At 45.2% G+C, this 24,313-nt stretch overlaps 4 protein-coding genes across 19 annotated transcripts in view; 2 read left to right on the top strand and 2 right to left on the bottom strand.

The window, feature by feature from the left end:
- Positions 1-24,313, top strand: part of LOC137851611 (nuclear pore complex protein Nup153-like) — a 76,767-nt gene that overhangs the window by 4,333 nt on the left and 48,121 nt on the right. For 2 of the 4 annotated variants that reach the window (XR_011093288.1, XR_011093290.1), the window contains exon 3: positions 1,042-2,010. Coding sequence is in view for 1 of the 4 variants with exons in the window: in XM_068672901.1 (XP_068529002.1) it covers positions 1,042-1,115 (74 nt within the window). In the remaining 3 variants the exon portion in view is untranslated. Of the gene's footprint in view, positions 1-1,041; positions 2,780-4,377; positions 4,516-24,313 lie in introns of those variants that run through there. The other 2 variants (XR_011093289.1, XM_068672901.1) reach the window with 2 other exon arrangements.
- LOC137851614 (tRNA selenocysteine 1-associated protein 1-like) overlaps positions 9,103-24,313 on the bottom strand; it is a 69,616-nt gene continuing 54,405 nt past the window's right edge. The window contains exon 11 of the transcript XR_011093297.1: positions 9,103-11,930. The gene's annotated coding sequence lies outside the window, so the exon portion shown is untranslated. The remainder of the gene's footprint in view (positions 11,931-24,313) is intronic.
- LOC137851620 (tRNA selenocysteine 1-associated protein 1-like) lies at positions 18,080-24,175 on the top strand. 3 transcript variants are annotated; one of them, XM_068672920.1, is made up of 6 exons: positions 19,203-19,341; positions 20,336-20,412; positions 20,508-20,638; positions 21,195-21,326; positions 22,225-22,344; positions 23,914-24,175. In XM_068672920.1, the coding sequence occupies exons 2-5, from the start codon at positions 20,383-20,385 to the stop codon at positions 22,313-22,315; spliced, it is 384 nt and encodes a 127-aa protein (XP_068529021.1). In that variant the 5' UTR covers positions 19,203-19,341; positions 20,336-20,382; the 3' UTR covers positions 22,316-22,344; positions 23,914-24,175. The 3 variants fall into 3 exon arrangements, with proteins under 3 accessions (XP_068529023.1, XP_068529022.1, XP_068529021.1); XM_068672922.1 differs by lacking the exons at positions 20,336-20,412; positions 23,914-24,175 and adding an exon at positions 18,080-18,775 and having other exon boundaries at positions 19,257-19,341; positions 22,225-22,363; XM_068672921.1 differs by lacking the exons at positions 20,336-20,412; positions 23,914-24,175 and having other exon boundaries at positions 19,055-19,341; positions 22,225-22,363.
- Positions 23,701-24,313, bottom strand: part of LOC137851605 (nuclear pore complex protein Nup153-like) — a 41,659-nt gene continuing 41,046 nt past the window's right edge. For all 11 annotated transcript variants that reach the window (XM_068672879.1, XM_068672878.1, XM_068672876.1 and 8 more), the window contains one exon: positions 23,701-24,045. In XM_068672879.1, coding sequence (XP_068528980.1) covers positions 23,888-24,045 — 158 coding nt within the window. In that variant the 3' untranslated portion in view covers positions 23,701-23,887. The remainder of the gene's footprint in view (positions 24,046-24,313) is intronic.

Consider the following 24,313-nt stretch of genomic DNA (forward strand, 5'->3'; position numbering starts at 1 on the left):
ATTAGAGGTAATGTGGTCGTATAAGCCTCGCATAGAATGAGCCTAGGGTGCAATAATTGGCACATTATTGCAATAAAAGAAACATCAATCTGTTCCAGAGCAATTGAAATATTTTTGTATGGTTTGAAGTAGGTAGCTGATGTAATACGTTGAGGTGTTTGCTGAAGTTCTTGGAGTGTCACTGGGCTGAGTTTACCGTTCTTCAGCTTCCTGGTTTGCTTTTCCATGCATTTAGACATAAGTAGCATCTCCAGCTTTTCCTCTGGGTTTCTGGAATTTGGTTGTGAAGATATTGTCCTATACCCACTAGGAAACTTGACTTTGTTTTATTACTACTTCTCTCTGCAAAATAACTGAAACATCAAGCTTTTCAACGTCACTGCAGGACTTGTGTTGGGTAGTGAATTCAGGTAGTTGTTGCTCTTAAATGTAAACCTTGAATTCTTTTGAAAATACAGATACAGCCAACAAGAAGTGTTAGCAATGAAAATTCAAATACAGGACCGCAAACTGTGAAGTCTACAGAGGCAGAAGTGCTATCTACATTTCCTGTAAGTAAACTAATAAAGAAGCTAGACTTGTTTTCTTAGGCATTTAGTAGGCTGTTGCAGAACGCTAAAGCTGAATCTGCCTTGATGGAGAGAACTATGTAGGCTTCTGGCTTATAATTTGTCATTCAGCATGCATGCTACAAATGTGAAGACCAGCTTTCAGATTTGGTTTTGTGTATGCATTTGATTGACGTTCCTGTGGCTCTGAAAAACCTCTCTTGTTCATAGCAGATGGGGTTTACATTTAGTGTTCCCGTTGTAAAATCAGTTGTTGAACAGAGTATTATGTGAAAGCAGGCCTGCCAAAAATTAAAATGACCTAGTGGACAGAGGTGGGGAGATGAGGCTTTCTTCTGGAAACTTGCTTTCTCTGAATTTGCATGGGTTTTTGTTTGATTTCATTTTGTTAATAAATTGGGTGGGACAATGTGAGAAAGTAGTCTTGTAAAAGTACGTCTGGTAAATTTAAATTTTTCTTTTACAACTTTAGGAAGTGGAGGAACCAGTGCTACCGAAAATCCCCCTACCCATCGGTACTGCGTCGCTGCCTCAGTTCAATTTTAGTTTTGTTGGTAGTAGTGCTGTCTGGGCGTCACCAAGCGCTGTTTCAACAGCTGCAACAAGCATGGCAACTCCAGCAGCTGTGACGGGCATGGCAATTCCAGCAGCAGCAAAGGGCGTTGCCACTCTAGAGGCAGCAACGGGCATTGCAATGCCTGCTGCAGCGCTGGGCATGGCAACGCCGGCAGCAGCAACGGGAAGAGCGAATCCAGCAGAAGCAAAAGGCATGGGAAGCCCTGCAGAAGGAGCTGGCCTGGATAATCGAGCGTCGAAAACAGGAATTTCAAGAAGAGTGGAAGCGACGGGCACGGGCCATGGAGAAGCAGCGGGAGATATGGGAAGTCGCAAAGCAGATGCGGTTGCAGGAAATCCAGCAGCGGTGGGCGCAGCCAGTCCAGCAGCAGCAGCAGCAGCAGCAGTGGGCGCAGCCAGTCCAGCAGCAGCGGTGGGCGCAGGAAATCCAGCAGCAGCAGCAGTGGTGGGCGCAGCCAATCCAGCAGCAGCAGTGGGCGCAGGAAATGCAGCAGCAGCAGCAGCAGTGGGCGCAGGAAATGCAGCAGCAGCAGCAGCAGTGGGCGCAGGAGATGCAGCAGCAGGCGAGGGAAACCCGGCAGTAGCGCCGGGGGTGGGAAATCCAGCTGCAGCGCCGGGGGCAGGCAATCCATCAGCAGCGGAGGCGAACATGACATATCTAGAGGAGGAAGAGGAGGCGGAGGAAGAGGAGGTAGAACAAATGACATACTCGATGGCAGGGGGGAGCGTGACATACCCAGCAGTGGCGACAGGCATACCTTATCTAACACTGGCAAAGAGCAAGACAAATTCAGCAGCGACGACTACGACGAGCATGACAAATTCAATGGCGGTGGGAGACATGGCAAACACGGCGGCGGGCCAGGTAAGTCTTTTTGCTGTCAGTACTTCTTCGGGTGAGTATGCCGCTTTGTTGCGAGTTGTGTGGTGCTCGTGAAGCTAATGAATGTTAGTTTGTGCTTGGCTGAATAAATTGGGGTCGCATGCCAGTTTGGGGAAAAATGCACAAATGTTTTGATTCTGCTTCTCTCAGTCTTAGACCTTGCAAACTTCTGTTTAATGCGATTGTGTAACTGCTTCAAATGCTGCGGGATTCGGGGGGGGAATGGGGTGTGGCTTTTATGGCAAGCTATTTATACTGATTTGGGCGGGGGTAGAGTTAATTTTCTTCATAGTAGATGGTGCTGCGTTGCAGATTTGTGACCAAAACAGTGTTGGTAAGGCACTGGTGTTTTAGCTGTTGCTGAGCAGTGCTTGCACAGTGACGAGTCCTTTTCTGTTTCTCACACCGCCCTGCCAGTGAGGAGGTTGGGTATGCACAAGAGGCTGGGAGGGGACCCAGCCAGGACAACCGACCCCAGAGGACCAAGGGGATACTCCACACCATTTAGCATCATTCCCAGCAATAAATAGAATCATAGAATCATAGAATATCCTGAGTTGGAAGGGACCCTTAAGGAACATCAAGTCCAACTCTTGACACCGCACAAGTCTACCCAAAAGTTCAGACCACGTGACTAAGTGCACAGTCCAATCTCTTCTTAAATTCAGACAGGCTCGGTGCAGTGACCACTTCCCTGGGGAGCCTGTTCCAGTGTGCAACCACCCTCTCTGTGAAGAACCCCCTCCTGATGTCAAGCCTAAATTTCCCCTGCCTCAGCTTAACCCCATTCCCGCGGGTCCTGTCGCTGGTGTTAATGGAGAAAAGGTCTGCTGCCTCTCGACACCCCCTTATGAGGAAGTTGTAGACTGTGACGAGGTCTCCCCTCAGCCTCCTCTTCTCCAGGCTGAACAGGCCCAGTGACCTCAGCCGTTCCTCATACGTCTTCCCCTCCAGGCCTTTCACCATCTTCGTAGCCCTCCTCTGGACACTCTCCAACAGTTTCATGTCCTTTTTATACTGTGGTGCCCAGAACTGCACACAGTACTCGAGGTGAGGCCGCACCAGCGCAGAGTAGAGCGGGACAATCACCTCCCTTGACCTACTAGCGATGCCGTGCTTGATGCACCCCAGGACACGGTTGGCCCTCCTGGCTGCCAGGGCACACTGCTGGCTCATATTCAACTTGCTGTCTACCACGACCCCCAGATCCCTCTCTTCTAGGCTGCTCTCCAGCGTCTCATCGCCCAGTCTGTACGTGCAGCCAGGGTTTCCCCGTCCCACGTGCAGGACCCGGCACTTGCTCTTATTGAACTTCATGCGGTTGGTGATCGCCCAGCTCTCCAACCTATCCAGATCCCTCTGCAAGGCCTTTCCACCCTCAACAGAGTCCACAACTCCTCCAAGTTTGGTGTCATCAGCAAACTTGCTCAAAATACCTTCTATTCCTACATCCAGATCATTTATAAAAATATTGAAAAGTACCGGCCCTAAAATGGAGCCTTGAGGGACCCCACTGGTGACCGCCCGCCAGCCTGACGCAGCCCCATTTACCATAACCCTTTGGGCCCTGCCGGTTAGCCAATTGCTCACCCATCGTATGATGTTTTTATTTACCTGTATGGTGGACATTTTGTCCAGTAGGATCCTATGGGAAACCGTGTCAAAAGCCTTGCTGAAGTCCAAAAAAATCACATCAGCTGGTTTCCCTTGGTCCACCATACGGGTGATCTTATCATAAAAGGAAATCAGGTTAGTTAGGCAGGACCTACCCTTCACAAACCCATGCTGGCTGGGACCAATGACTGCTTTGTCCCCCAGGTGCGCCTCAATAAGTTCGAGAACCATCTTCTCCATGATTTTACCAGGCACTGATGAGACCGACAGGCCTGTAATTGCTAGGGTCTTCTTTCTGACCCTTCCTGAAAATCGGCACAACATTTGCCAGCTTCCAGTCTACCGGGACCTCTCCAAATTCCCAGGATCGTTGAAAAATAATTGAGAGAGGTTCCGCGATGACGTCCGCCAGCTCTTTCAGCACCCGGGGATGAATCCCATCCGGACCCATGGACTTGTAGGGATCCAGGTGGAGTAGCAAATCCCGCACACGTTCAGGGTCGGTTGGGAGTTTGTCATCCCCACCGTCCCGGTCCTCCAGCTCAGGGCACCCTGGGTCCCGAAGCCCATCATCGGCATTGAAGACAGAGGCAAAGAAAGCGTTAAGTGTCTCTGCTTTGCCTGTGTCATTGTCTGTGAGGAGACCTTCCCTATCAAGGAGCGGCCCTATGTATTCTTTAGTTCTCCTTTCTCCATTCACATATCTAAAAAAACCCTTTTTATTTTCTCTCACAGCCACAGCCAGCTTCAACTCTAGGTGTGCTTTGGCCACACGAATTTTCTCCCTACAAACACGAACAGCATCCCTGTATTCTTTCCATGACACCTGGCCCTCCTTCCAGTAGCGAAACACTCTCTGTTTCCGCCTAATCTCCATTAGAATGTTCCTGGTCAGCCACGCCGGCCTCCTGCCCCGCCTGCCTGACTTGTGATATTTAGGAATTGCCTGATCTTGTGCTTCTACGAGGCATCGCTTAAAGAATGACCAGCACTGGTGGACATCGAGGCCTTCAAGAGCAGTTTCCCAGGGGACCTTGCTGACTAGTTCCCTGAGCAGCCTGAAGTCCGCTTTCCCCATATCTAGGGATGAGGTTTTGGTGGCACTTTTCCTTCTGTCACCGTAAAGTTTGAACTCAACCACTTCATGGTCGCTATGACCGAGGCGGCCACCAATCACCACATCTCCCACCAGACCCTCTCTGTTTTCTAGCAACAGGTCTAGGAGGGCACCTTTCCTAGTTGGCTCCATTAGCACCTGCACCGAGAAGTTATCATCTAGGTGCTTCATGAACCTCCTGGACTTGCTCGTGTCAGCCGTGTGGCACTCCCAGTTAACGTCTGGCAAGTTGAAGTCCCCCATAAGGACAAGGGGAGTTAATCTCGAGGCCTCTCTTAGTTCTGTAAAGAATAATTTATCGGCGCTATCGTCCTGGCCAGGCGGTCTGTAATAGACTCCCACAACGACATCCCCTTTATTCGTTCGTCCCTTGATCCTTACCCAGAGGCTCTCAACTTTGCCATCACCGACCTGGAGTTCCACACAGTCCAGCCCCTGCTTCACATACATCGCCACCCCACCACCTCGCCTACCCTGCCTGTCCCTCCTGAAGAGCCTGTAACCATCTATCGCAACACCCCAGTCACAGGACTCATCCCACCAGGTTTCGCTTATGCCGATGATGTCCTAGTTGCAGGACTGGGCCAGTACTTCTAGCTCATCCATTTTATTCCTCATACTGCCTGCGTTCGTGTAGAAGCATTTCAGGTGCGTCTCCTTACACTCAGCACCTTGTGGATCTGACTGAAGGACCTCACTGGCACACAGCCCCTCTGATTCTAGCGTACCATCCCTTAGGTCTTCACCGGCGTGCCTGGTTTTAGCCCCTTCCCCCTTCAACTCTAGTTTAAAGCCCTATCTATCAGCCCTGCCAACTCCTGACCAAAGATCCTTACCCCTCTCCGAGAGAGGCGCATCCCATCCGGTGCCATCAGGCCCGGTGTAGCATAGACCTTCCCGTGATCAAAGAACCCAAAGTTCTGCCGGTCACACCAGTCTCGAAGCCACGAGTTTATGTGAACAGCGCACCTTTCAGCTTTGATCCCCCCTATCGGAAGGACAGAGGCAAACACAACCTGCGCCCCTGATCCTCTAAGTAGTCGCCCCAAATCCCTAAAGTCTCTTTTGATCGCCTTCGGACTTCTCGTTGCTACTTCATCGCTACCAGCCTGAAAGACCAGTAGCGGGTAGTAGTCAATGGGCCGTACCAGGCGCTTGGCTTTCTTGGCAAAGTCTCTCACCCGAGCCCCAGGGAGGCAACAGACTTCTCTGCGGGTTGGGTCCGGTCGGCATATCGGTCCCTCTGTCCCTTTCAGAAAGGAGCCCCCCATAACAATAGCCCTTCTTTCTTTTTTGAAGGATGATGTGGCAATGCGATGTGTAGGTCGCCTTGTCTTAGGCGCCCCCTCCAACTGGGACGGGTTTTTATCTACTTTGTCATTCAGATTGTCTTGTTCTAGTCCTTCGTATCGATTATTTAAGGGTAGATGAGAAGGTGAGGTGGGCAGAGAGAGGGCTCGCCTACCACCCCGAATAGGCACCTGCCTCCATTCCCCCCCTTGATCTAGGTCTCCTCCCGCTGCCTGGCAGGAGGAGGGAACCTCCGTCTTCTGCATAACAGGAGACGCCTGTGCTGTGGCAGGCTCGTGAGCCTGCCTCAGAGAGGGTAGAGTGCACCTCCACCAGTCAGTTTCCATCTCTGATTCCCTGATGCTCCTGAGCCTGTTCACCTCCTCCCGGAGCACCGCTACCTGGCTGAGCAGTTCTTCAACCTGGGCACACCTCCCACAGGCATACCCACCACTGCTGTCGGAGGCCGACAGAAGGCTGGGGCACACTCTGCAGCCCAGGACCTGGACGGCTGCGTGTTTCCCCGAGCCCTCCGTCTGAGTAGCCACACTGGTGACCGTGGCTGGAGATGCCGCACGAGATGCGGAGGCCACGGTTTTCTGCCTGGTTGATACCATGGTCAGGTTCTCCGCAAGCAGGTTACAAGCACCGAAGGGAGAGGCAGCTGCAACAGAGCGACGATGGGCCCCCCGCTCGCCCTGCCCGCGCTAACTGCCGCGCTAACCGCCACACCCTGTTTGCCCGTCCTGGTCGCCGCGCTCCCTAGGGGCAACTTTTAAACAGCCTGGGAGGGGGCGCTGCTGGCTCCGCCCGCGCCTCGTCAGCCTCCCTCGCGAGGACTGCCGGGTCCCGGCGGCTCCCCCGAGTGGCCTCGATGCCGGACAAAAAGCCCTGCCCGCCTCGGTCCCCTGCTCCGCTGCAGAACACGTCTGCCCCGGAGCCCATCGCCTCAGCAAAAGGGGGAATGCTGGGGGAAAGAAGGGGAGGGAGCTGGGGGTACGTACAGGGTTATGGCATTCGTCTTTCCAGGTAGCCATTACTGTGATGAGTCACTAATGGCACCTCAAATTTAACAACTTAACTTCTTTGTTTCCAGTTCTTTTCCCTGTTCCACTTGAAGGGAGTGAGCGAGTGGCTGTGTGGTGCTTAGTTGCCTACAATGGATAAACCACAACTTTATTGAAGTTATTAAATTAGAGGTAATGTGGTCGTATAAGCCTCGCATAGAATGAGCCTAGGGTGCAATAATTGGCATATTATTGCAATAAAAGAAACATCAATCTGTTCCAGAGCAATTGAAATATTTTTGTATGGTTTGAAGTAGGTAGCTGATGTAATACGTTGAGGTGTTTGCTGAAGTTCTTGGAGTGTCACTGGGCTGAGTTTACCGTTCTTCAGCTTCCTGGTTTGCTTTTCCATGCATTTAGACATAAGTAGCATCTCCAGCTTTTCCTCTGGGTTTCTGGAATTTGGTTGTGAAGATATTGTCCTATACCCACTAGGAAACTTGACTTTGTTTTATTACTACTTCCCTCTGCAAAATAACTGAAACATCAAGCTTTTCAACGTCACTGCAGGCCTTGTGTTGGGTAGTGAATTCAGGTAGTTGTTGCTCTTAAATGTAAACCTTGAATTCTTTTGAAAATACGGATACAGCCAACAAGTAATGCTAGCAGTCCTGCGTTTGCATTTTCATCTCCAATTGTGAAGTCTACGGAGGCAGAAGTGCTATCTACATTTGCTGTAAGTAAACTAATAAAGAAGCTAGACTTGTTTTCTTAGGCACTTAGTAGGCTGTTGCAGAACACTAAAGCTGAATCTGCCTTGATGGAGAGAACTATGTAGGCTTCTGGCTTATAATTTGTCATTCAGCATGCATGAATCTCCACTCCTTGCTCCACTGGTAGGGGCTTCTCCGAAAAAAACTCCACCCGCGCTTCCCCCCCCTCCCGCCCTCCAGGGTCAAACGCGGGGGGGGCTGCATACAGCGGCAGCCGGAGGGAGCCCGAAAACGCCGGCGCCTGCCCGGATGCCACCCCTGCCCTTTCAGGACCCCCGGCAGGGAACAGAATAAGGGAGCCCTTCTCATTTACCCCCCAAAAGGACCCATCCGATGAAGTATGTACAGTGCTCCCTTCCGCCGGAGGAGCACTAGGTGTTGCTATTCTTTCACGATCCGACCGAACTCGCAGGGGGGGCACAAAAGGTTTCCCACCCTCTTCTTTCTCCTGCTCCACATTATTTTCATCCCCCGATCGAGCCTCCTCCTTCGCCTGCCCTGACCCTTCCTTTAGATTGTTTTTTATCGGCAGCTCCATAGGAGCCTGCTTATTCTCACTGTCCCCATCGGACAAAAGCTTGCGGTGCACAGTAGCCCACAGGCATGCCTCGTTGGCTACCTTTTCCAAAACCGCTCGCACTCACCCATAGCTCGGTAGTAAAGTCTGCACCTCTTTGTTCCCGATGCAAGCGCTGTCACATAAATCCCGTCCCACCGCTTCTAAAGTAGCCTGTCTCAGGCAATGAACAGGAGACCCCGCCAGATTCCAGCGTGCCGCCCAAAACAGGAGGGACCGTATGTCCTTCTTTCGTAAAGCTATTCCTGCTTCCTTGGCCAAGGATTTTAAAGTACTCACCACCTCATCAACTCCAGGCCCCATGGCCTCCCGCGTACCTAGCACGTACGCACCGCGCCTAACTCGCGCCAACCGGTTGCACGTCGGGGTTCGTATCACGTCGGGGTCACCATATGTAGGATATCCCGACCGAAAGCCCCGGGACAAACGGACACAACGACCAGCGTTCTGTGCCGTAAGCCAATTTACTGCTGCGTGACATCATCTTATATAGTGTCAAAGCGTCCCACCCAGGAACCCAGGACCCCTCCCACTGTGCTCGCAGGCACCCCAGACCCCTCCTTTCGTGTATGCAGGCACAACCCAGAATAATCCCACATATTCTTGTAGAAAACTTCATCACGCTTGGAAGAAAAAAACATCTCAGCTAAGTAAAACAGAAAACTTGAATTGAAGCATAGTGGTTTTAGAAGAGTTGCTTCAAAGACTTGTTTAATTAAAAAGAAGAAAGAAAGCAAGTTCCTACTGCAATCCCATCTTTGTCAAACTGATGCTGGGCACCAATACAATGTGTTGAGCTAATACAGGCTGGAAGTTGTAACTGCAGCTGTGAAGTTTACCCAGTAAAAAGACTCTACAAGGCATTCTAGCAGTTCTGATGCAAACACAAGTTCAGGAAGCAGTGATTCATGGTTAACACGGCAGAGCAGGAAGAAGTCTGGCATTCACTGTGCTCTTACAGTAAAGAACCTGCACTGCACACACCATCCCAATCCAGGTATGCACTCCTAACAGGAAAGGGAAATAGGCTAATAAATCTCAGGAGAGGGAAAAAGACGTCAGAGAACTACTTTGTAACAGCAGCACACAGACTGCAATCAACTTTCTCTTCCTCTCATCATTTTCATTTATGTAGACTACACGAGAATACACTCCCAACATTTTTCAGCTCTGAACAACAAACAGCCCAACCAACCTCATTCACTGAACTACAAAACTGGTATCTGCACTATCTAGTCCAGAACAGAAGGTGCACGTGTCTATGCTGTACATTAGAGACCTTAATAGGCAAAGTCTGCATAAAATGGGTGGCCACAGCCTGATTTTTTGATGTTTATAGACTTGGGTCATACACCACCACAGTGTCAGACTAGATGAAATCATCTATCTATGTGGGCCCCTCATTACAAGTCACATGTTAGGGACCAGCCTCTCAAAGGCCAAAATACAGCACTGATACTTCACATTGTTTCTGCTGGGCCAACACATCTGTAGCACTACCTTTTCAGTTGACAACACAACGAGTGTTTCCACAAAGTACTCGATGCAACCTAACTACTGTGTTTGGTGATGCAAAGCAAGCCATGTCAAAGCAGGCACACACCTGGAAGCTGCCTTGCTGCTCACATTGAAGAAAATAGATTAAAAAAAAAAAATCGCACTACAATTGAAGTGGCATCAAACCTTGTAAGGCTTTGAAGCTTCAGCACTGCCATCCAAATTCAAGGAGGCTGCATCTATTACCTTGAATCTGCCCCAGCTCAATCCCCTGAAACAATTCCAAATACACATACAAACAACCCTTTTCCCAGACAGATTTTCTTTGCTTCATCTATTCCACCTCTAACTCCTGTCTTATTAATCTGCCCCTCTAAAGACTCACTGGCTCACACAAGGAAGCAACCCACCAAGCCCCTGATTCCCCGCCACATTGCTTCCATGCTTTGGGAAGATCTAACTGCAACGGCTCAAACTGTGATGCCACCTCACCCACCTCACCCCCTCCGCCTACGTGAGGTTCCTTGCCTTCTGTCTCTTCCTACATGTACACCGGCACTAGAACCACGAAGAACATGTTTCCTGTAACACTCCAAAAGCCTTTTCTGTTTCACGATGTCGTCATTTCAATTCAGGACTGAAAACACTCCTAGCAAAAACCCAACAGCTAACAGCAAACAGAAGCTGTTTCTGCTGATCAGCTAGAAGTAACCTCTAAGTACTGAGGAGTCACAAAGGAGAATTTGTATTACATTCAAGAACAGCACCCAGCTTACGACTGCTACTTTCCCTAACTACACTAAGCCATAAGAATTTGATTCTTACCTGCCATCACAGTAATTATGGTTTATATTGCCCCCAAAACACACAGGGCAGTACCAAAGCTGTGTCAGCTAGGTTTAACAGCTTCCACAGCTATTAAGTACAGTAATTTCTGCTTCCTTTTTTTTTCTTGGAAGAATATTCTTTTGTTTCCAGCCTCAGTTAATTATTATATACACTGTTAATTAGCAACTATTTCTCAATACTCATAGGGTTATGGAGTCCCTATGACTGGAAAATACTCTACACCCTTCGAGATGAGAACAGCATATAAAGGCAGCAACTTGCAAGACCGCTCTAGCTTCAAGCAAAGCTTTCCTCATTGCTCTCGTCTCCTTTGACTTGAATACTGTCATCCTTCTACCAAAGCTTTATAAACTTCATTACCATGAATGAAGGAAGACCAGAGAAATTAGAGAGTAGCAGAGGATATAACTTAAGGAGCTGTTACTAGGATTATTTTTTTTTTATTGTTCCTGGTGTTATTTTTCCTTCTTTAAGCCAGCAAACTGTTTTCTCCAAGATTTTTTTTGTTAGGTTAAGAATATGTATTATATTGCAGCAACTTCTTTGCTGTAAGTCAGCTGAGAAGTCTACCAGTAAGAAGGTCAAGGGAAAGCTGAATGCTGATGCAGAGTGCCAACAGACTTCATCCTTGTTCCATGGGATGTTTGTAGCTACGGCAGTTCAAGTCTACGCTTCCATATGCTTAAAATACCAGATTTAGAAGCCAATTTCAGCTGACCTAGCAGATATCAGCAGTACAGTTAGAGCCAGCAGCCTGCAGGAAGGAGCAGACAGGTGCTCCACAGCAAGGCCTGTAGGTGTCTCCCATACACACTTCCAATCTAAGCAAGCACATGAAGGGCTTGGCTTGTCACTTACCTAAGTGAGCAGGAAAACAAGTGAAAACGAGATTTCGCTTGTGTCCTAACACCCATATAAAAATAAAGGCAGATGAAATACCCTTACTACCTTGTTAAGTTTCATAAGCCAGAAGAGAACGTGCTGCACACAGGTACAAGTAAATCCCTTGCTGGCAGGTTTGCAGAAACAAATTTTTATTTACACAGGCAAGTCTATCTTTAGACCCCATTTAACTCTTTACATTTCTAGAATATTTACATGATTTCATGATGCTCCAAGAGAGTGATGAACAAAAAGATTACAGAAACTGTCAAAAGCATAGCAAAAAAAAACCCAACCTATCATTGTGCTTTAAAACTTATGAGCTAGAATGACAGTGACATCCTCCTCAAGCAGCACTGACACGACACTCACTCTGGACTTTGGAGACAAATTTAAGAAGCCGAAAGGCTCTTGGGACTGTGCAATATGTCTTGTATCAAATAAGGCAGAAGATAACAAATGTGTAGCTTGTCAGTCTGAGAAACCAGGTATGGTCCTTTTTATTTTTTCCTGTTGTTTCCATCTTAGCCTCTGTGAATCTTGTACAGAAGAAAAGTACGTTGCATTTATGGAACATTTTAAGCAACGTCATTCCCAGATCCAGTTGATGGATTAGAGGCTGTCTGCAGGATTGGTTTACAGGCACTTCAGAGGTCTCAGCCCAGGTTCCAGCCTGTCGCATAAATTGAAGCGGTTGTGAAACCTATTAGTACGGAGCTGGATCAATGCAAATATGCCCTGCTTTGCAGCTGGTGAGGGAAGATGGCTGGACTGGGTGACTTAATTCAAAAACGACGTACTGATTTTTCACTGGCGCAAATGAGAACTCCATAGAAAGAGTTAAAAATTGCTGTGTTTTTTCTCCTTCAAAGATAAGTAAAAATAATTACAAAATATGGCCCAAATGCCTCTATTCACCATTTGTATGTAACTGAGGCAAAGCCAGATTTCAAGACAGTGCTGTAGTCTTAACTGGTCTTAAGCTAAAGCAGAGAGATGCCTATGAAGGTCAGTGATAGGCTTCAAGAAAGTGAGTGACCCGCTGGGTAATTTGTTGAGGGCAGTCCTGGGTTGTTTCCCATTGTGCGCGACTGTAATTGATTTTGAGCGTGGTTGTATTGTTTTTAAAATACGATTCTGATTTTAACTTTGACTCTAAACGTCACTTAATATGCCATTACATCAAAAAACACCTTTGCAAATATATCTGGGATGAAACAAATTGAGATGGACTAGATTGGGCTTTTGTAATCATCCTGTACAGTAAGACTGAAATTTCGTGAGGTAAGGTAATGGATTTCAGTCAGAGTTGATTCTCTTGGACTTCTTTGTGGGTTTTTGATGGCTTTTGTTTTTTCTGGGGTGGAGGGGGGCGTCTCAGAGTTGTTTTGAACATTTCTGTGGGGTCTGATAAACCAAATTTAAAAGTTAATGTTCATTTTATAGTTGATGTTCAAACAGGATGGTTAACTGTCTTGTTTTTCTTGTAGAGGGTCTAACACCTGTGACCAGTAGCAGTGCATCGACATTTTCTGCTCCTTCTGGAGAATTTCTGGATTGAGACAAATTTAAGAAGCCTGAAGGAAGCTGGGATTGTGAGACCTGCTCGGTTCGAAACAAAGCAGAGGCCACAAAGTGTGTAGCCTGTGAAAGTGCAAAGCCAGGCGCCAAAGCAGATCTCAAAGGTAACGCTTACTGATTAAAACGAGGATGCATGTTCTGTGTTTTATTTTTTGTTTTGCTCTGATTTTTTTTTATTTTCTTACTTTTCAAGCACAATTATTTTTTCCTTTGAGGTGTGGTGTACTTGTTCATTTTTCCTATAGGAATATTGCCTCGATAAGATAACAGCTGTTTCCACACTTTTCCCCAAGAATAAATTTATCCTTTCTAGAGAAAAGCTTTCATTAATGACATGCTTGTTCTTTACATGCCCTACGTGTTGTTCATTTGGAGTGCAGACTAAAAACATGATCTTTCAAAGAAGTTTGTGTACTTTTTAAAGCCAGGTGGTAGACAGAAAACACAATTGTGAAAAGGTTGATGTAGGGAGGAAGCATGGCGTTTTCTTGTTTTACTGTTTGGTGGGTTGTTTTTTAAACAGTTTTGACTGGAAAGATCAGGACTAGAGTGTTGTTAAAACCTTCGTGTACTGCAGGTACCCCATGGGTTACAAACCTGATGTTCACTTATTTCTGCAGGTTTTGGTACTGCTACTGTGTCCACAAATGCTTCCTCCATTCCCCCCCTTGATCTAGGTCTCCTCCCGCTGCCTGGCAGGAGGAGGGAACCTCCGTCTTCTGCATAACAGGAGACGCCTGTGCTGTGGCAGGCTCGTGAGCCTGCCTCAGAGAGGGTAGAGTGCACCTCCACCAGTCAATTTCCATCTCTGATTCCCTGATGCTCCTGAGCCTGTTCACCTCCTCCCGGAGCACCGCTACCTGGCTGAGCAGTTCTTCAACCTGGGCACACCTCCCACAGGCATACCCACCACTGCTGTCGGAGGCCGACAGAAGGCTGGGGCACACTCTGCAGCCCAGGACCTGGACGGCTGCGTGTTTCCCCGAGCCCTCCGTCTGAGTAGCCACACTGGTGACCGTGGCTGGAGATGCCGCACGAGATGCGGAGGCCACGGTTTTCTGCCTGGTTGATACCATGGTCAGGTTCTCCGCAAGCAGGTTACAAGCACCGAAGGGAGAGGCAGCTGCAACAGAGAGACGATGGGCCCCCCGCTCGCCCTGCCCGCGCGAACTGCGAAATGCTGCCTTACCATCATTTACATTTGGTGTTCAGTCGTCCTCATCCTCTGAGTCTTCTCATACATTAGATAGCACGGGAAGTTTCAAATTTGGAGAACAAGGGGGCTTCAAGTTTGGCATTGCCTCTGAATCTGCATCCTCCAACAATGTGGTTGGGGGATTTAAGTTTCCTAGTACACCAGGGGACTTCAAATGTGGAGTTTCATCCTCGCTATCTAAATCAGAAGAGAGTAAAAAAGAAGGAAAAAGAAACAGTTTTACCTTTGGCCTTCCATCTACAAGTAGTCAGGCTCCTTCAACATTTCGGTTTGGGGCCGCGAGCCTGGGGCAGCAGGAAAAGAAAGAGGAACCAGTATTGGGAGGTTTTGCTTTTGGTACAAGTTCTGCTACTGCCATGGCTGCCAACGAGAATAAAACTGGAGTCAGTGGCTTCACTTTTGGAACTGCTGGAGACCAGGAGGTTGTATCAGCTTCTTTTGCATTTAAGAAGCCAGATGAGAAGAAGGACGAAGCTCCTTCAACAAAAGGAGGCTTCTCCTTTGGCAGTGCAGAGTCTGCAGCTGCCTCACAGTTTATTTTGGGAAGGACAGAAGAGAAGCAGGATTCTGTCACTTCTGCTGCTCCATTAGCGTTTGGAAAGAAAGCTGACGCTAAAGAGTCAAAGGCACAGCCTATCTTTTCAGTTGGGAAGTCCGAGCATACAAAAGAAGAGAAAAAAAAGCACAGCAAAACCCATATTCAACTTCAGTTTCGTTAAACCATCCGAGAAGGAACCTGAGCAAGCAAAGCCAGCTTTTTCATTTGGGGTCCAAACCAGTACTTCAGGTAAACAGAATATCTTTTGTCTTCGCTTGTCTGCTTATGTCCATCAGAGAAGAACTCTGAAACTATACTAGGAAAAAAAAAAAAAAAAAAAAAAGTCACTGCTGTAGTGACTTTAGAAACTTTGGCAACCCTCCTGCCTAATTTTGCAAGAGGAACGCTTTCTCATTTGTCTTGAGAGTGTACTCTTAATTGAAGAGGTGTGAGGGTAGTTAGAAAGGATGATGCTTCTCTAGAGCTCTGATGACCAAAGTATAGGAAAGGAAAAGAAAAATCTGATCTGTGCCTCTTTGTTCTGCACAGGTTTTGAGTTAACTTTCAGTGTTCTTGCTGTACAGTTGTTAAAAGAAGGGGAAGGAGCTGGGGGTACGTACAGGGTTATGGCATTCGTCTTTCCAGGTAGCCATTACTGTGATGAGTCATTAATGGTACCTCAAATTTAACAACTTAACTTCTTTGTTTCCAGTTCTTTTCCCTGTTCCACTTGAAGGGAGTGAGCGAGTTTTGGTACGGCTGCTGTGTCCACAAATGCTGCCTTACCATCATTTACATTTGGTGTTCAGTCGTCCTCATCCTCTGAGTCTTCTCATACGTTAGATAGCACGGGAAGTTTCAAATTTGGAGAACAAGGGGGCTTCAAGTTTGGCATTGCCTCTGAATCTGCATCCTCCAACAATGTGGTTGGGGGATTTAAGTTTCCTAGTACACCAGGGGACTTCAAATTTGGAGTTTCATTCTATCTTTTGTCTTCGCTTGTCTGCTTATGTCCATCAAAGAAGAACTCTGAAACTATACTAGAAAAAAATTGGTGAGATTCGATATGTTCGTGTACTAGAGCTTTAGAAAAAGTTTAATTCATGCATTGTGTGTTTTCTGCCCTAGTTACTGGTATGTACACAATTAGCAGCAATTCCTTTTTTGATCTCAAAGAGTTTTGACACTAGGTTTAGGCAAAAAATTGTGACACCTTAAGGAACTTAAGGAACTTAATCTTGTACAAGCACAGAAGTTGGACTGTCTCAATGCTAGCAGTACAGCTGGTGGTAAAATCATTAGTATGGTGAAATAGAGGCCTCACCCGAGCGTTTTTCAGAGAAAAAAGAGATGAGAGCGAGGATCTTACTCCCATGTACTTGTGCCTGTGCTACAGAGTGTAGTGCTGTTTCTCTACTACTACGAAAGTCCAAAAATCACTTAACAGTCACTACACAGTTCTGCTTTCCTTTACTTTGTTAAAAGGCTGCAGTAGAGGATTGGAGTTCTTATTGATGATCACTGCGTGGAAAAATTCTGATTGCTAACTGTCATTTGTATGACTTATCAGCCATGCTTTAGAGTATGGAATTCAGTATTAATTCCAGAAGTGGTCAGGGAAAGGACGTTGGCTAGTAATCCTGAACAAAAGCAGTGTTGAGGGCTATACTGATTTTAATCGCAGTATTCTTCTAGTTGATCTGTTCCTGAACAGATCTGTTTTGGGGAGATTTGGTGGCAGGGGAGGTGTGTGTGTTTGTTTGCTTCCCCTTCTAGTTAAAGTTCTGGGGTTTGGTTTAGTCAGGAAAATTTCATGAGGCACCTTGTGTAAAAGGAAGTGTTAACCAGCATTTTTCACCATGATGTAGTCCCTTAAAAGTGTCGTAGATGAAAAGGGGCCATAAAGGCTGGGGGAAAAAGTTAGTGGGAAACTGAGAGCAGGAACACATTCAGTAATGAGAGAGCAGCAGCTTAGGGAAAGCTGATGAATGACTTTAGCAGATAGTTCTATTTGAAGTGTAAAACAAAACTCAGTACTTTATAACGGTGGTCTTAACAGCAGGTTCTTCTCCATGGCTCCTAAAAGCACGTCTTGAAGGCATTCAGGTGCAGTGAACTTAGCTGTAAGAGTTGGGCTGGTAAGCTTGGCCTGATCTGAAGCTGTAGGCACAGGGCTGTCATTTCTGAACAGGCTACAAAAGAAGCTGTACCACTGTGCTTTTCAGTGCTCCCTTTAGCAAGGCCATAAAACTGGTGCAGGCAATTGATGTTGTTCTTATAAGAGTACCTGAAAGATATTTTTGTTTGAAGAGGTCAGAGGTACTGCTTAATACTGGTTCAGATAATTACAGCCAACTCTTGGTGTTTGTGACCAATACATAAAGCCTCGAGACTGCAGGGGGGCGTCCTTGCTCATCACAAGTCTTCCACTCCTTGATTTGTGGATGGCAGCAATCAGCATGTGAAATCTGGATCGGACGGAATCACCAGTACCTGGAGCGTAACCGAGGTGTCGTTCAGGATTGCTCTTTGTACAGGGATTGAAACGGAGTCTGCTGTAGTTCCTTTGGCGTCTTGCAGTGGCTCATGTCGTGTTCTTCCTCTCAGATCAAGGAGCAGCAAAACCATCCTTCAGCTTTTTGTGTTGGGAATTGGCATACAGGACGTGGACATAAGCAACCAGGGGTAGGCCTTAGAAATCTCAGGGCCTGCTGTAGCTGAGCAAGCCAATCTGCCAGAGTAACTGTGAGAAGCTCCCAGGGCAGTGACTCCCACATCGCCCAATTAAGGAACTCAGAAAATACTGTTACCAGCAGCTGGCCTCAAGGACTAGGTCTACATGACCGCTAATCACAAAGGGGGTTGTTTTCCTGACTGCTAATCAAAAGGGGGGTTCTTTTCTTGCAGGTGGGGTTGTTTTCTTATAGTTTTTTGTCTGAGTGCTTTTGACCAATAATCTTGTGTGAAACACTGTCCGCCCCTGTAAAGTTCACTATAGAAGTTAGGCTATTCGGGCAATAAAATGGAGCAGCATGATCTGACTCAACTGGTGTCTGTCGTGCTTTCGGCCGTGCTTCGCAACAAAAGGAGATGAATTGAATGAACAATTGAACAACTGTCTAATTTTCTACAATATTTGTTCAAAATGCATCGCACACAGGACAACTCCTGATTCAAAGGTGGCAATTTTAACAGAAAAGACAAGCTACTAATACAGAAACACTAAAGGAAACGCATCTTGAACAGCAGCTCAAGTTGCTCGTAAATGTACATTGAACGTAGTTGTTTTGGTTTTTTTTTTTTTGTTTGTTTGCTTTTTTTTTTTTTTTTGCTGTTTTGTTTTTAAATCAGAAGTGAAGTTTTTGAACAATGTGGATTTAGATTCTGCTTCTTTTAAACTGATACAGTGAATGTCACAGATTTGCAGCTTTTGCAATATCTTTAGAACTGAAACTCTTTACTATTCTTTCTTCACCTGGGCTGAAGGTGGGACAGGAGCGTCGAGTTTTACAAACATTTCCTTTTCAATTCCACAAATTGTATTTACTTAAAATGAAACATTGACCATCTAGCTAGTTCTCTTAGTACCTCAGTTACAGTTACATCCTAACACGTAAAGGAGATGCAACCCATCTGGATTTCAACTTGCAGTTTTACTTCCAGCAACAAAGACAACTTCACTTAGAATAGAAGGGGCAGATGCACCCTAACAAACGCAGCGCTTAATGTAATGCTCTCCTATGTTCATATTTATAGAAAATACTCTATTAACCAGATGTCTCTTAACATCTCTGCTCCTTTAGCAGGTAGGAAGTACAACTGCTTGTTTTCAGCTGTGTAACTGGTACCACAAGCAGATACAACTTCTAATTTGTCTCTAAGTGTGTGTGGGGGGGACTTGAGGAGTTGTAGAAAACATGAAAGCTTATATCTTTGTTGCCTTGCTTTTAATTACTTCAGAACATGGAACTATTAAATTATAATATTGCATGTTCTTTTAGAAATAAGGATAAGGTGTAGGTCACTTAAAAGCTCACAATTTCTTAGTGTCTTGGACAATGCAAAAACTTTGTGGACTACTACAGTTTAAGAAAATGAAGAAGACTTCTAATCGTAGTCCCCTTGGCTATGTATCCTTCTTGTCATGGCTAAAACAATTGAGACACATCAGAAATGAAACTCCCGAGTTGTGAATTAATAATATTAAAAGCGTTGGACAGGGTGAGCATCTAAGAAACTGACCTCAAAGTTAAGATTATTCTTGCCCCTCCCTCACATTTTTTCTAGCTGACGGACTGCAATAAACTGAGCGTTTGCAGCTGCATTCCTTGAGAAAGACAGAAGACAGATTCTTTCAACCATGGCAAACCAGGTAAGATCCTGTGGTGAGAAATTCAGGTTTGTAGTGTCTAAATGGATCCCAGAACCATACTCAGAATTCCTAGTAAATGTAAAGCTGAAATGGCTGGCTCACTCTGAGTTGGGTGTTCTAGTCCTGTGATTTCCTCTGGTAATTTGGTAATTGGTGGTTGTCCTCTGGATGCTTGATCATAACAACCGAAGCAGGTTGGGGGCAAAACGTTAAGCTTTGCAGTTTGGATTATTTGAGCATGAGTTCTTCTGAAGGATCTTGTGAGTAACACTCTCTAGGTAAGTTATGTAGAGGTGTTCTAGAGGAAGAACACTAAAGCCTGCGTAAGTAAAAGCTACTGAAAAACGCCAATCATATTTTTGGAAATCCTTGTTCTTCAGAATACTAAATGAGGGAGGCAACCTGTGTTGTTATGGCTGTTTCTCTCCTCTTTTCTGTAGTTATCACACTTCCTTTTTAACTGTGGCTTTTGGGGTGTTTTGTTTTTCGTTTTTGTTTTTTTTTGGAGGCACTTTTTTTTATGCCTCTTAGTTCCTGGCCTTGCATCTGGGTTTTGAGTTTTCCCCTCAGCCAAGTTAGTGCCTGTTCCTGGTCTGCTTTCTCCTTGCGTTCCATTAATGGGCCTCCTGTCGTCGTTCCTGGCCTGAGAGAGTGACTGGCAGCTAGGTAGTGAGGAGAGGCATCTCACATAAGGAAGAAGAATTCCTAGGAAAGGGGAGACAGGGACAGATGAGATTTCTTCTGAGCAGGAGTGATGATTTCCTGCCTGTTCATCACTCACTGTGCTACTGAAGACTTTTTTTTTTGAGAGTCCGAGAGCTCAAATGGAGCACAATCCAGTCCTAAGCTAATTAACGCATAGGATTGACCAGCATCGAAGGGCTAACTGCTTTTTTCCGAATTCCAAGAGGAAGCTGTCAATCCTTTAGCCAGCTTGACAAGTCAGGGGAATATGGCTGTTCATACAATCCTTTGGCTCTGTTATTTTTGCCAGGCGTTTTCCCCAGAGGCTGCTTTCCCTCATGGGAAGCGGAGGGAGAAATGGGACCCCAGGCTTCTTTCAAGGGCAAGGTGAATATGGGGAAATCACCTGTGGTGATGGGGAGTGGGAGGGAGGAATGTAAATGAGGCTAAATACTATAGAGGTGTTTTTTTTATCCCAACAGGACTTGCTTGGGAAAAAACGAGAATGCCTCCAGGCCTACAGCTGGTGGAGAACACCACAGAAAAAACGAAAGAAAAGGAACAAAATAAACCCAGGAAGAATAGAGTTTGTTAGTAGTAGTAGTTCAGCCAGGTAAAAACCTGTTGAAATGAGAAACTCTGCCTTACCTGTTTGAATTGGTAGCGAATGCCATCACTCACTTTTCAAATTCCAAAATGGCTGGTGTGGTTGCATAGATGCTAAATGTTGCATTGGCAACATGTGTCTATAAATAATGGTTTATTTGCAGTTGCTGTCTCCCATGGTCACTGGGAAGCAGTAGCAAACTAGTCATAGCTCCTTTGAATCGTGGCTGTGGTTTAAGTTGATCATTTTTGTTGGTATTTTTATGCTGCTTTCTTGTTCAGGCAATAAACTATGCTTCTTCTTGAAACAAACTGTTGCAAGTTGTCAGAAAATGGGTCCTTGTTGCTGAAACAGTAGAATAGACCCAGAGTAATGGAAAACTTTAGATTAGAGTGGTGGCATTGCAATTTTCTATGCAACTCAGTAGAGTTCTGTACTTAGTACTCCTTACAGATTTGTCTCTTTTTTTTTTTGTCTGATGATAACTAACTGTGAATATAATGGGAATCAGCTATCTTAGTCTTGAACCTTAAAATTGTTCTCTCTCTCTCTCTTTTTAAAGACCAGATTATTCAATATTTGTTGGGGAGCTTACTCCAGAAGTGGATGATTTCCAGCTCTATGACTATTTCCTAAAGAGGTATCCCTCATGTAGTGACTGCAAAATAGCAACAGACCTGCTGGGATATTCCAGGTAATTCCAGTGCAAATGTGTAACGTTATCAGTGTGTTCGCTTTTATAAGCGATATGTAAGAGCTTGCGTCGGAGCTGTTCCAGTGCTTTTTTTCTGGGGCAGGAAGAGTGAGATTAGTCTTTAGCACTGCTTTTCTTAATAGCACAGATCCTTGAGTGTTTTTAAGAGCTTTCCGGTTAGTTCAAGCAGTTACTGTGATAAGCTTCAACTTACCCATATGCATATCTACATGGGGGGAAAAAAAACAACTAGAAGCTGTGGGAGAAGGAAGAGCTGTGCACTGAAATCAGCGCTGCTGTGTGTCTACTTAGTCATCTGCAATACTGAAGACAAAATAATTCCTACTTTGTTTGGGGAAAAACATAAGCCCTGGCAAATCTTAGGGGGTTGGGTGATGGAACCTAATGTTAGTAGTAAATAAAGTCTAGCAGAAACTACTGGCCATGCAGTGAGTCAAGCAGGAATGAGCGAGTTTGCTGTTCAGACAACGCTGCCTGTAATAGACTAATTCAAGAACCTTCTGAGAAAGCAGATAAAAAAGAATGCTAGTGTTATGCAGTGGTAGGAGTGGGTTAATGCTAACTGATTAACTGCTGTATATGCAGAAATATGGAATCTGATTACTTACGCAGATAGCACTTAAAATGTATTGTTTTGCTGGCTCTTAGCGAGTTGCATCTTAATGCTACCAAGGAACAAGCTTTTTGCTTCTGGCCCAGGTTTTTTAATTTGGTGAAAGCCTTTTCTGTGCATGTGCACATGCCGGAGAGGTTGCTTAAGTAATGGAAGCTCTAGTAGCTGCTATCTTGTTTTTTTGTAGAAGACAGAAATTGAATTCATTAGTTTTGTAACTGTTATGCATACTAGAATTTGTTTTCTCCCTTTTGAAAATTGTAGAAGGCATGCCTATGTCAGATTTGGTGAGCAAGGTGATCAGATGAGGGCACTGCAAGACTGCCAGAATGCACCAGGTCTGGGGGGAAAATGAATCCGGCTGAGCATAGGAATTTCTAAAAGGTAACCAATGAGTTGTGCATTGATACAGTTATTCTAAATAATCAGATTCTTGTAGCTCTGCCTTTGTAAAGTCTGTGGCCCTTGCTGTAATGGCTGTACACAGGATGCAGTCTACAAAACCAAAAATGCAGAAGTGCTATGTTTTGACTCCCTGGATTCATCAACCTGTTTCAGGATGGCTGGGGGAATCCACCTCTTATGTCTAGCCAGACAGTGTCACTTGGGCTTAGCTGCCATTGTAACCAGCCTTGTTTCTCAACAGTAGCAAAGCTGAATGCATTCGTAAATACTTTCAGGTTTGGGCCTATATGAAGTAGAAGGGACAACAAGTGGTTTTATACGCTGGGGAGTTCTTGTTCTTAGACAACTAATTCCCAAAATCTGGGAATGCAGGGAGAAAGCCAAAGGAGTTTATTACTAGAACAAGTGTAGAATACTATTCTTTGCTTTTCATGAGCTTAGGGCAACGGGGAGTTTAAAGTTTAGCACTTCCTGAGAGGGTTTCTTACTCTACTGGCTCAGTTCTATCATTTATTTAGGGCAATTCAGGTCTCTGAATAGTTAAAGAACCGATACCAAATTTGATGAACTCTGATTCAGGATACTGACAAAAGAGGACTTCATATAAACAATTCCAATATGTTCATGAGGTTAGCTTGTGTGTTCTGTTAAACAGTAAAAAAACGACACTTCTGTTTCTGTTTACCTAGCATAATTCTGCAAATGTTGCCTCCTGCTTTAGAACAGAAATGCTCTTCTCAAAGAGAGCACTGTCCAAAATGACAGTAATAGCCAAATGCTGAATATTAATTAAATAATAAAAACTCGAGACAATTGAACAACTGTCTAATTTTCTACAACATTTGTTCAAAATGCATCGCACACAGGACAACTCCTGATTCAAAGGTGGCAATTTTAACAGAAAAGACAAGCTACTAATACAGAAACACTAAAGGAAACGCATCTTGAATAGCAGCTCAAGATGCTCGTAAACGTACATTGAACGTAGTTGTTTTGTGGTTTTTTGTTTGTTTACTTTTTTTTTTTTTTTTGCTGTTTTGTTTTTAAATCAGAAGTGAAGTTTTTGAACAATGTGGATTTAGATTCTGCTTCTTTTAAACTGATAAAGTGAACGTCACAGATTTGCAGCTTTTGCAATATCTTTAGAACCGAAACTCTTTACTATTCTTTCTGCACCTGGGCTGAAGGTGGGACAGGAGCGTCGAGTTTTACAAACATTTCCTTTTCAATTCCACAAATTGTATTTACTTAAAATGAAACATTGATCATCTAGCTAGTTCTCTTAGTACCTCAGTTACAGTTACATCCTAACACATAAAGGAGATGCAACCCATCTGGATTTCAACTTGCAGTTTTACTTCCAGCAACAAAGACAACTTCACTTAGAATAGAAGGGGCAGATGCACCCTAACAAACGCAGCGCTTAATGTAATGCTCTCCTATGTTCATATTTATAGAAAATACTCTCTTAACCATAAGTTTGTTGTTTGTTTGTTTGAAATAAAAAATGCTAGCGTATTTTTTAAAAAGAGTTTATTATCTCTCCAGGGTTTTTTAGAATGTCTAAGACGCTTCCTTCCTTTAATCCTCGTCCATATTTAAAGGGAACTCTGAAGGGAACAGCAACAAAACCTTGCTTCTCCTCTTGCTCATTGTTGGTGGATGAGGATGAGCTAGTTTCTTTTGAAACAAAAGAAAACAAACAGCCGTCACAATGCGACCTACCTAGAGCACATTATACTCACTTGCGTTAGAAACAAGAATTTCCAACTTTCATGCTTCTCACCTAAGAACCTTCACCAATTCTACTTACTTTATAATGGTTTATAATTACAAGCAATAAAAACAGATCTGTCACTGGAAAAATACTGCGGAAGTCCAACACTGCCCGGAATTGCTAGCATGCACAGACGGGACAGGTTTAAGATTTAATAAAGAAGAAAAGAAA

The sequence above is a fragment of the Anas acuta genome, chromosome 2 (assembly GCF_963932015.1).
Source record: "Anas acuta chromosome 2, bAnaAcu1.1, whole genome shotgun sequence".
In the NCBI taxonomy this organism is placed as follows: domain Eukaryota; kingdom Metazoa; phylum Chordata; class Aves; order Anseriformes; family Anatidae; genus Anas; species Anas acuta.